Consider the following 12,911-nt stretch of genomic DNA (forward strand, 5'->3'; position numbering starts at 1 on the left):
AGGAAGAATAATGTTTTATCACATGTATAATAGCACATTTTGCTTATCTTTCATTGATACTTCTTTGTTGATTCTTAGGTTTCTTCCACCTCCTGGCTCTTGTAATGCTGCTCTGAACATTCTTTTGGGTGTATATCAGAAGTGGAATTGCTGTGTCATCTGGTGATTCTGTTTAATATTTTTCAAGAATCTCTGTACCATTTTCCATAGCAGTACATCATTTTATATTCCCATCAGTGCACAAGGGTTCCAATTTCTCCATATCCTTGCCAACTCTTGATTTCTATTGTTTTGTTAATAGCTGTCCTAATGGGTGTGAAGTGGTATATCATTGTGGTATTTTCATTTTCCCACAGATTAGTGATGTTAAACATCTTTGCTTCTTGCTCATTTGTATGTCTTCTTTGGACAAATGTCTATTAAATTTTTCATGTTGCTGAGTTGTAGGATTTCTTTATATATTCTGGATATCAGTCTCTTATCAGATGCTCATTAATTTTAAGAATGAACCCTACGCGTTTAGTATTTTACAGATCATCTCATAAGATGAATTTGCTTTTTGGAGTATTTTTGGGGGGAGTTCAGTCACTGTGTATGCTTTCTTCTCTGCTAATCTTTTTTATCACCCTTCTCTTTCTCACATTAATTGAAATGTAACTCTTTCCTTGAATACATGGTTTTTGCTGCTATAGTCAACTTGGGTATTCCTCACTATGCATATATGATTTTAATAGGAAATAAAAATGGGCACAGTTTTTTATTTTGTCTGCTGTCAGCTCTAGACTATCCATATTTTCTTCTTTGTGTACAATTTTATCTAAAGTCAGTGCTCATCGGAGAAAATCCATTATATTAGGTTACTGCTGTTGATACTCATTTCCCAAAGCCAGTTTCTACCCTGATAATTTTGGTACCTGGTTCTTGATGCTACTTGGTCAATTCCTGCCATCCTTCTCCCTGATTGGATATTCATCTTGAAGTTTGATCCATTGAACTCAGTTATTAAATTCCTTCCCTCTAAAAACCTTTGCTTCTCCGGTAAATCACTTCCAGACAGTCTCTCTAACTTGGATTTTTTGATCTATTTCTGAGAACCAGAACCAAGGCCCTTCTCTTTTCTGGCAATTATATTCTTACCTTTCAGTTTAAAAGGCCACAAATCCACTACTTCTCGAAGTTTACCTAAGGGAGAACATTGAATCATGATCTTACTATGAGGACACTACTGGTTTTTAGTTTCTTCTGTGCATTTCTAGTCATGATTTTACATAGATGTACCATATCTCTACCAGGAATTCATATATATACTTAATATATATTTATATATATATATTTTTTTACTTTTTGGCAATTAAACGGTCATTTTATAACCATTTTTTATTTATTTGCTACTTAATACCTACTAAGCCACCAGTACCTTTTCATTTATACATTTAGGTTGTTCCTAATTGTTAAATACAAAAATTATTTGAACATAAAGGTTTGTTCTCCCTACTCTCCTGCTCCCCATACCACCTCTTGGAGATTCCATGAGTTCTGAGCATTTTCATGGTTTTGCTACGTGTTGGCAGAATTATTTTCAAAAACAGTTACACAGTGTCACCAGCAATATGTGAGTTTGTGCCACACTTTTTAAGTTTTTTTTTTTTCCTTTTTGCTAAGTTAGAGGTAAAACAGCCTTTTTCTTTTCAACTTTTTGCTATAAGGATGATTTTCTTTATTACTAGTGATGTTGACTTTTTATGTTGCAAATTTTCTTTACACATTTATCCTTGATGCTTATGCTTTTGAAGTTTTTCTTAAGATTTATATGAGCTATCCCACATACTAAAATTTAATCTCTTAGTATCCACTGTAGGAATTTTCCTTTTTTTTATTTTATTTTATTTTATTTTTCTTTGTAGAAATTTTCCTAAAATGTCTTCACCCCTGTGTTTGGGGTGATGATACATGTTTGCAAACAAAATCAAATTTTTATGTAATCAAACTGATAATCTCATAGGATTTTTGGTCAGTTCTAATAAGGTAATTCTTGTTTATCAAATTCAAAAAGAAGTTAGGTGGTATTGGTTCCTTGGTTTTTCTCTTTTATGCCCTTCTGTTTAATTCTTGTAGAATCATTTTAGTTGTTAGATTAAGCTTTTTTTTCTTAGTTGTTAACCTTTGGTTAATGCTATTGATCTGGATATTTTTTCCCTGGTCCAGTATATTGCAGTGTCTCTTTCTTATTATTTATGAAGGTCTTACCCATTAATATAGGCCTTTGGTATTTGCAGATTTAACATTTACAGTTTTCAGCTATTCTCAGCTGACTGCAAGGTCTATGATTCACTAATTTGTAGTTTTGCTGAGACTGAAATGTTACTTGCTTGCTGCCAGCCTTACCAACAGGAACTGATCATGTAGCTCAAAGAGGGAGCCTATTTAGACAGGCCAGCACCCACATCTCAACGCAGCTTTGTTTTTCTCTACTTGTCGTCGCGTACACAGTTAACTCTCTCGAAGTGATAAAAGCTGTTTCTTTGTGAAATATGGGCCCGAAAAGAAAACCAACTGCTAGTGCTGGTGATGAAGTGAAGAGAAAATGAAGAGGTCTAAGAAAGTGATGGTTCTTAGCCAGAAAATAGACGTTTTGGATAAATTAAAGTGGTTGTGCAGATTCAGGTAAGTTTGTAGTGGTTAATGTTGCTACAGTATTGATGTAGTAGTTTATATTTTGAGTGTCAGAGTTTATTTTTATAACCTTATAAATGACTAGCAGTGTAATTTTAGAAGTATTAAGGATGTCATGAAGATGTCAGCTGTACTTCACTGAGTTTTATGGGAGAAGTATTTGAAAACTTGAGAACGTTAAGGAATCATGATGGTCTTGCAGTATGTAATGTCTAATAATACAGGATTATCCTGGAACAGACAGTATTTCTGTTCTTGTGGCCCTCCAACACTTAATTGTTTTAATGTGTTTTTGATGTACCCTAAGACCCATTCCCTGGCCACTAAATACTGGTCCTTTTCTCCTCCTCCAGCATTATGCTCTGTTTATCATACCACATGAACAAAACTATGGTATTACCAAGTTATAAAGATCTTGATGGTATTTTGTTTGCGATTGTTAGTTATATAATGACTTGAGTAGAGGCCTTTTGAAATGTCAATTTTTTTCCCATTTGGGAACTGTTTGTCTATGCATATGTTATCTAAGATACCCCCAAAATAGTGCCACATACCTTTTATGAACTTCATTTAGTGAACGTTTTGAATATATGACCTGGGATTTTTATTAGATGTTGCGTATGGAGAACAATAGCAGTAATTACAAACAGTAATTTCTCAAGAAACTCCCAGTCTAGAAGAAAAGGATTATACAAATCAGTGATTACAAAAAGTGTGAAAATGTTCATTGCACAGAAGTGGGCGCTGTAAAATAGGGTGTGATGAAGGATGCTTTCTAAGAGTTGAGTGAATTGATTGTTCTTGTTCTTTGTTAATATGATTGGGATTCATTCTCCTCCCAGCATAACACTGAAAACCTGGTTATTGCCAGTGTGTTGTAAGGCTGTTGACTTTAATCTGTTCTGGTCAATTTAAAGAACTCATTACCTACACTTTTTTAGCTGATGCCTTTGGATTTTCTTGTCATTCTTTCCTCTTACAAATAATATCTTTTCAGAAATCTATCTATGGATATTTGAAATAATAAAAAATAATGGTGATAGTGGACAGTCTTATTTATTTGGTTTCTAGAAATTTAGAGAGACTGCTTAGCAAAATGCTTATTTCGGGCTTACAGATAGAATGGACACTTGATAAACTTGAAAGAATCCTACATGTGTATTAGGAATGGATATTGCCTCAAATGCCCTTTTGTAATTTATTTAAATACACGATTTTTCTTTTTTAGCCTGCTGGTGTGATAGCTTTGTGTTTCTGAATCTGCTTGGTCATGGCTTTTGTTCTTTTAATGTATTTGTTGAAATTTCTTTGCCTGTATTTTATTTGTCATTTTTGTACATACATTTATAAAAAAGACTGGTAGCCTTTTGTGATATCTTTTGTGTTTGAGAATCAGATTATATTTCCTTTAAGGCAGCATAACTAATAGTTATGTTTCTGAACCTCAGGTTGATTTATGTAAGTGTAAATGAATGTTTTTACTACCAGTGTATTTTGTGGTCATAGAAAAAACAAAGTCTGAATGCAAATTGTGATCCAGTTTTTTTTAAGTTGTATCAAACTACTTGAGAAATGGCCTGTATTTTTGTGATCCAGTTTTTTTCCTTCTTTTCATTTTATGGAAAAAGTACTGTTTTAGAGGCTTAAAGTGTTTAAGAATATTTTTTTGATTCTGCAGGAGAATGTTTCATGACTGAAAAAGTGACATAGTCCTTTTTTGGTATCCTTTACCATAAATACAGGATTTAAGAAAATGGATATTTCTGCTAACTTCGTATGTGAAAAAGTTTGATGAATTAGAATATATTTTAATTATGACTAGCCACTTCTGAGAATTCACAGGACTATTAATTAGAATCTGCTTAAAATAAAGACATTTCCAATTAAGATGTTTGCAAAACTAAGGTTATAGTTGCTAATATAAAGCCATCAACCATGGAAATAAAAATACTTTGAAAAATAAATGTAATATTTAATGTAAAAGAATATCTAATTAGACTTGGCTTATTCAGCAGATTTGATATTAATTAGTGAATCACTTACGAAAAATTGACATCACTAGATAAACTACAGTTTCCAGAAATGGATCATAATTCTCTTGCATGAGAGGAAAGAGTTTTAGAAAAAAAAAAAAAAATTTTTTTTTTTTAAAGATTTTATTTATTTATTTGACGGAGAGATAGAGAGCACAAGTAGGCAGAGAGGCAGGCAGAGGGAGAGGGAGAAGCAGGCTCTCTGCTGAGCAAGGAGCCTGATGCGGGGCTCGATCCCAGGACCCTGGGATCATGACCTGAGCTAAAGGCAGCCGTTTAACCGACTGAGCCACCCAGGTGCCCCCAGAGTTTTAGAAAAAAAATTTTTTTTTTTTAGAAAATTTTTATAACTTTAATTCCATGCCAATTTGGGAGAAAGAGTTGAATATCACACCTTCAGCTAAAAGTAAAAGGGAGGGGCATACTAACATGATGAATGATAGAGCAGCCGGGGCTTAACTACCAGTTAATGAAGGAAAAGAACTAAGATGTCAGCATGCTGCTAAAAATGGCTATGTGTAGGTCTCTTTCCCAAGTATCTTTATTTTAGTGCAGCTAGCAATACTTAGAAACTTACTCTAACAGTTGATATTTTAAAGTTCAAGTCACTTGATTATAACCAATTTTTTATAAATTGATGGCTTTTCGTTTTTTGTAAATATCCATTGCAGTGTTTTTCTTGGTGTTTATTCTTAGAACTGAGAAGATCATAATGGACATTTTACTTCGTACTATTCTCAACAAGCAGTTCAGAAAATAAGTGATACCATAATTTGCAAGATTGGACAGCAACTTCTTAACCCTAAAAGCAAAAACATCACTATAAAATAATACTTCCTTGGGATGCCTGGCTGGCTTAGTTGGTAGAGCTTGTGACTCTTGATCTTGGGTTTGTGAATTCAAGCCCCATGTTTGGCATAGAGATTACTTAAAAAAAAAAAAAAGGATACTTTCTTGTTAAAATCTGAGAAAAGAACTGATGAAAAAGCACAAATGCAAAAAATCTATACAACAAGGATTGAAACAGCTAGGAGTCAATATTGAATGTATATTTAACACATTAAGTCTAGATTGAGATCATAACAGTTTAAAAATTAAAGTGTTATTTTTGAAGGGAAAATAATACAACAAAAAATATCTAGTGATATAGGCCTGGGACTAAATCCCCAGAGTATGCCAATAAATACCAGGAGAATGGAACAGGGGGCATTGCGTTGACAATGTAGACGATAGTTATAGCTATGCCAATCCTTTCTCTGTGTGTTCCCCCCCACCCCCCATGCAGTTTTTCAAGAATATCAATATATATATATTTCCTAAATTGTTTTTAATTTAAAATTTTTTAGTTTACAATGTGTAAAACAATTTAAGAAATGTTTATTAAACTATTTTACTATTACAATAAACTTTTTAAGAATGTAGAAAAAATCTTTGTGATTTTACTATGAAGGTCTTACATAAGCATATATGTCTATCAGGTTTCAAGGCCCAGATCTTGCAAGTCTCTAAAGCCACTATTACCTGTGCATATGCAGTATATCATGTTTCCTGCTGTTTTTCTATATTATGAAAATACTAGGGTAAAAATGATAAACTTATTGCAGACATTTTCTTCTTTCAGCTGCTTTTCTAACCCAAACTGTGTGTCTTGATGACACAACAGTAAAGTTTGAAATATGGGATACAGCTGGTCAAGAACGATACCATAGCCTAGCACCAATGTACTACAGAGGAGCACAAGCAGCCATAGTTGTATATGATATCACAAATGAGGTAAGTAGAAATGTATTCTACAATGAAAATAATTTGAACATACAGTTATGGTATTCAGAATTTTTTTCTAATAGCCAATCATGACATTTATGCCAAAGCTTTTATGAGTTAGAAGAGCTGATTTAAAAAAAAAAAAAAAAGATTAAAGTGTCTCAAATAATACAGTAGTCCTAAGAATTTCTTTCTGAGTCACATTCAAGAGTCTTTAAAGCCTTGTCTTACAGAGACGCGCCCTAACCATTTTTTGAGCATTTGCCAAATAGCTGTTTTTTTGTTTCCCAGGAGTCCTTTGCCAGAGCCAAAAACTGGGTTAAAGAACTTCAGAGGCAAGCCAGTCCTAACATTGTAATAGCTTTATCAGGAAACAAGGCTGACCTTGCAAATAAAAGAGCTGTCGATTTCCAGGTATGTTTGAAGGCACACATGTATTGTAAATTTTTCTTCTGTATCCACACGTGAATTATAGTTATAATGTTAAAGCCATGCAAATAATAGAAAACAATTTTTTAAGCAAATGTAGATCTACTATATGTAATATAATGTTTCTCATGATAAATCTGAATTTTTAAATGTCCTTACATGTTGTAATATATAAATTGATTCAAAGATTTTGCTGACCGGGGTTCCTGGGTGGCTCAGTCGGTTAAACATCCAGCTCTTGATTTTGGCTCAGGTCATGATCTCAGGGTCATGAGAACAAGCCCTACATCGGGCTCTGCGCTGGGTGTGGAGCCTGCTTGAGATTCTCTCTCTCCTTCTCCCTCTGCCCCTCTCTACCTCTCTTAAATAAAAAAATTTTGTTGACCTAAACAGTTACAAAAGAAGTAATTGTTGACAAATAGTGCATAAGTATATAAAGCAAAAGGTGATTGCCTCCTACCCTAATCCCTCCACCCCCACACATACTTTAGTATCTTTCCTAACCTTTTTTACTTATCTGCCAATATTTATATCAGCACACATAAACATACCCACATATACACATACAGCTTACACTTACGTGGTTCTTGAAAGGGCCTTCAAAAGGGCGCCTGGGTGGCTCAGTTGCTTAAGCGTCTGCCTTTGGCTCAGGTCATGATCTCAGGGTCCTGGGATTGAGGCCCATGTTGGGCTCCCTGCTATGCAAGGAACCTGCCTCTCTCTCTCTCTCTCTCCCCCTCTGCCCCCTCCCATACTCGTGCTCTCGCTGTCTCTCTCAAAATGAATAAATAAAAAATCTTAAAACAAACCAACAAAAAAAGGGCCTTCAAAAATAAAGGCTCAAAAAATCCACTTTATATGTTACTTAGTATAGCTAATTAAGAATGTTCCCTGATACAAGATAAAGTACAATTACTGAAAAACAAATGTCTCTAGTTAGACATTTTTAAATTTTCCCTTTTCTTTTCCTCTTCAGCTTCTCTATGAGAGAAGTTTGTGGTGGTCATTTTTTTTTTTAATTTTAAAGATTTTTATTTATTTTTTTGACAGAGAGAGACATAGTGAGAGCAGGAACACAAGCAGGGGGAGTGGGAGAGGGAGAAGCAGGCTTCCCGCAGAGCAGGGAGCCCGATGTGGGACTTGATCCCAGGACCCTGGGATCATGACCTGAGCCAAAGGCAGACGCTTAACGACTGAGCCACCCAGGCGCCCCGTGTTGTGGTCATTTTATATATATAATATCAGTGATGGGATAATTGTCTTTGATGATGGCTATTGATGGGGTACATGGACTGAGAAAGGGAACTAATATTTCTTGGCATCAGTAGGTAGTAAGCTGAGTATGTTGCACCTGTGATTTTATTTAATTCTGGTTACAATCATGTGAGGTATAATACCTATTCTCTTTCTAAGATGGTTACCTCTCCCGCATAGAGGGGGAGATAGAGCCCTTAAGTTAGAGTCACAAGTGGCCTTCTCACATAACAGTTCAAAGGAAACTCCTTTTTTTTTTCCATTAAATGGGTAAGATGATTGGTTGCTCTTCACAACAACTTGAGGATCAAGGCAATGATACATGTAAACTGTAAAGCATGACAAAAATGTAGAGTAGTAGTATTTTTAAAGGAATGATTTATGACATATTCAAAATTAACATATAGCTAGCCATTTAGTAGTTGAAGCCAGTATTAGATATTTGGATTCTCTTTGATTTCATTGCAAATGATAAGCATAAATAAAATTTGCCATAGAGATCAAAGAGAATTTTATATTTAGAATAGGATAATTTTCCACCCTCTGGAACTTACCATTTGAAATCAAATTTAATGTGAGACCAGAAGAATCAGAATGGGATAGTGCAAGAAGTTAAGGCAAAAAAGAAATTTGTGAAGGTATCCTACAGGAGTTCTCTTACCGCTCTTAATTAGTAACAATTGTTTATTATATAGTTGCTGATTATAGGTAATCAAGTTGGAGTAGTAATAAGGAAGCCTCTTATTCTGTAACAAAAACAAGTCAGGTATAGGGGCACCTGGGTGGCTTAGTCGTTAAGCGTCTGCCTTCAGCTCAGGTCATGATCCCAGGGTCCTGGGATCAAGCCCTGCATCGGGCTCCCTGCTCAGCAAGAAGCCTGCTTCTCCCTCTCCTATTCCCTCTGCTTGTGTTCACTCTCTCGCTGTCTCTGTCAGATAAATAAATAAAATCTTAAAATAAAAAAAAAGTCAAGTATAGTATGGGCAAAGGATATATGTCTTTTTTGTTGTTGTTCTATAAACAGGAAGCACAGTCCTATGCAGATGACAACAGTTTATTATTCATGGAGACATCAGCTAAAACATCGATGAATGTAAATGAAATATTCATGGCAATAGGTAAGTTTTTTTTCAAGCAGTGGATATAGGCAAAATAAGTTACACAATAGCATACTTGGTTTGACTGTCTTTTTAAAAACTCTTGATTGGGGGGGTGCCTGGGTGGCTCAGTTGGTTAAGCGACTGCCTTCAGCTCAGGTCATGATCCTGGAGTCCCGGGATCGAGTGCCACGTCAGGCTCCCTGCTCAGCAGGGAGTCTGCTTCTCCCTCTGACCTTCCCCCTCTCATGTGCTCTCTCTCTCTCTCTCATTCTCGCTCTCTCAAATAAATAAATAAAATCTTTAAAAAAAATAAATAAAAACTGTTGATTGGGACACCTGGGTGGCTCAATCAGATCTGCCTTCAGCTCAGGTCATGATCCCAGGGTCCCTGCATGAGGCTCCTTGCTTAGCAGGGAGCCTGCTTCTCCTTCTGCCTGCCACTCTCCCTGCTTGTGCTCTCCGTCTTTCTCTCTCGCAAATAAATAAAATCTTTAAAAACTTTTTTTTTTTTTTGGTAAATAATTTTGGGTAGTATTTTTTAAAGTAGCCATTTTGGGGGCACCTGAGTGGCTCAGTCGGTTAAGCGTCTGCCTTTGGCTCAGGTCATGATCCCAGGGTCCTGGGATCAAGCCCCCACATTGGGCTCCCTGCTCATTGGAGAGCCTGCTTCTCTCTCTGCCTCTCCCCCTGCTTGTGCTCTCTCTGTCAAATAAATAAATAAAATCTCCTAAAAAAAAAAAGTAGCCATTTTTTTTAATGATTCTACTACTATTCTAGATCCTTCCTTTTTTTTTTAAAAGAGATTTTATTTATTTATTTGACAGACAGCGAGAGAGGGGACACAAGCTCATCAATACAACATATGGGCATAAAGAGATTTCTTTATCACTGATCAGTAACTATTTTCATCTCTACTTTGCCCTGAACAAGCACTATTTTTGTTTCTCACATTCTTTTTAAATCTAATTCATTTTTGACAAATATAACACAAACGTGTACATGTTACATAAATATACAAATTCTTTTACGCAAATATTGTAATGGAGAAAGTTTCAAATCATTGAGGCACAGAGAGAAAGAGGGAAAGCAAAACAACATGGTTTATATTACCTCTGGTCATTTGACCTACATAGTGAGTGCTCTTACCTTTAAGGTAATTTTAACTGATAATGATTGCGATTCCACGTTTGTTGATAATAATTGGTGAAGTTGGAGTACTAATAAGGAAGCTTCCTATTTTCTGTAACAAAACTAAAAGTATTTCTATTGACCCTAGCCTCCTTCCAGTAATTTTAAGGTGCAGATTCTGTGAGAATTGTCTACTTTGGTGGCTCTTGCGTTTTACTGTCTATGCACTATTCATGCACCAAGCACTCTTCTCATTCCAAAACATTTTTATTATATGGCAGTGATTATTAACTGGGGTGCCCACAAACTTATCCCCAAATAAGAAGTATTCCTTTTATTGAAGTCATACAAATTAACCAATTAACAGCTGGTTCAGAGGCTAAAGAAAATTGCTACAAATACTGTCAGAATATCTTTCACTAGGTTAGAGAGCTTAATGGTAGCTCATTTAGGCTCATTAGGAAAAAACTTGCCTGTTGTACAGTATTTTACTGAAAAGCTCAGGCTTGAAGTTTACTAGGGAAATACTTGTGAAGGATTGTGCAACAATATGGTTTTTTAATAAATAGAACACAGGATTACACCCAGAATCACATCTGAAAAGCTAATAACAGAAATCAAAGAAATAATAAGTCCATCAAATCAGGCTGAACTTTGAACTTTTCTGATGGAATTAAGACACCACGACCAGATGGGCTTGCTTGCTTGTTTTATTATTTTTTTATTTTTTTAAGTAATCTGCACCCAATGTGGGGCTTGAGCTCATTACCCTGAGTTCAAGAGTCACATGCTGTACTGAGCCAGCCAGGCACCCCCAGTTGGACTTTATTTAATTTGTACCTTTTATTCAGATGTGGTAATAATATATTTTTCCAGTCAGAAAGTAGCCTACATATTAGAACTTACAGTTATTTTTCTGAAATTACAATGTTTCTTTCTTTGAAATACCATGGATTAAATTGGATTGTGGCCTTTCTATTTTGTTTACCAGATTAGTAACTTAGATCACATAGTGCGCTCATTATTTTCACTCTTGATGACTTCCTATAGGGAGTACAGTTATTTAGTGGGAGAAAGTCTACAATAAATTTATCATCTGCTTTCAATTTGATAAGATTTTGCTTGCGTGGCTTTCATTGTACATCTTCATGAACCTGATCTGGAATTTTTAGCCTCTTAAAATCCTAATTCAGGGGCAAATTGGTAAGCTCCAATTATCCATATTTATCAGCTTTATTTTGGTAGTATTTAATAAGATATGAGACAGAAGACTGCTTCTGAGACCTCTAAGTTATGTTTTAGTTTATCTTCTCACAGTAAAAGTTTACCAATAGAAGCTTAAAAATTTCTCATTCTACTTTATTTCATTCAACCTCCCAATTTCAGTCAGATCTAATTACAGAAAGCTCATTGAAAAGTATGGTAAAGGGAGAAAAGATCTCTCAGTTCAAAATCTAACTTAATATTATAATAAAGTTTATAAATGCTAGCTTACTCTTTGTCCCTACAAGCCTTTGTTTGAAAATACATTCCACTGGAAATTTGCCATTTTATTACCATATACCCTACCGTCCCTAGTGCCATTTCTAGAGAAGTAGCCCAAGGTGAAGGCTTTTCTTCCCAAATTTCCATTGATTCTTAAGATGATTAATGTTCATGTGGAATATTAAAACAAATAAATAATAAAAGATCCAAAATGCAACTAGGCGTTTAGGTATTGAAGTGGAGCATGTTCAGCTTTTGGGTAGCCTGAGCCATGGCAAAGGTAAAGCCAGAATTCAGCCATAGTAGTCTTCCCCCAAGGTTGATAGAGACCAGTGTATTTAGTCACCTTTACAGTTGGTACTCTTAGAGATAGTATTCCGTGAATGCGGCACATGAAGCATCTTTGGGATTCAAGCAGACTACATCTAACAGGTATGTCTTTAAATTAGTGGGATCCAGGCTCCAGAGAACAGCCATTAGCTATATATAGAGCTTAGCAGAGCTAAAACTGTAACTGCTGGTTGAGGGCTTTGTCCAAATGTGGCAAGCCAAGATCATCCAACTCAGAATTGGGAAATAGTTTTTTGAGATAGAGCAACTTTAGAATCAAGTCTATTTACAGTAGGCAGAGCTACTGGTGACAAAGTATTTGTGTGGCAGTTCAGAGATCATTGATACAAGCTAAGATTCTTTATAAACATTGGCTGGCCATCATCTTTATTAACTTAGATTTTCTATCAACAATAGAGGTATTAATGATTATGAAATAAAGTACTACTATTCTGGTATTACTAACTGAATATGTATAAAGAATTAAATATAGCTCTAGTCAACTTAAGTTTTAATTGTATGTCTGTAACTGTTCCTCATCTAACCCTTCCCTCAACCCCCTAACCTCACTAAGGACTGACCAATAAATAGTATTTGGTATTGTCTAGTAGATACTCAATAAACATTTCAAAAGAATGAGCATATAGCTATGTGATACTTTGGGTTAACCCAGCTGGGGGGGAAAAAAAAGGTAAGTAAGCAGATGAAAGTAATT

At 35.2% G+C, this 12,911-nt stretch overlaps 1 protein-coding gene across 1 annotated transcript in view; it reads left to right on the plus strand.

Annotated features, from left to right (window-relative positions):
* The window catches only part of RAB5A (RAB5A, member RAS oncogene family), a 30,589-nt gene that overhangs the window by 15,980 nt on the left and 1,698 nt on the right, over positions 1-12,911 (plus strand). Inside the window, exons 3-5 of the mRNA XM_045903870.1 lie at positions 6,328-6,479; positions 6,762-6,884; positions 9,178-9,271. Coding sequence (XP_045759826.1) covers positions 6,328-6,479; positions 6,762-6,884; positions 9,178-9,271 — 369 coding nt within the window. The remainder of the gene's footprint in view (positions 1-6,327; positions 6,480-6,761; positions 6,885-9,177; positions 9,272-12,911) is intronic.

The sequence above is a fragment of the Mirounga angustirostris genome, unplaced genomic scaffold (genome assembly GCF_029215605.1).
Source record: "Mirounga angustirostris isolate CCGP_5_RB_7025 unplaced genomic scaffold, mMirAng1.0.hap1 SCAF_1, whole genome shotgun sequence".
Taxonomy (NCBI): domain Eukaryota; kingdom Metazoa; phylum Chordata; class Mammalia; order Carnivora; family Phocidae; genus Mirounga; species Mirounga angustirostris.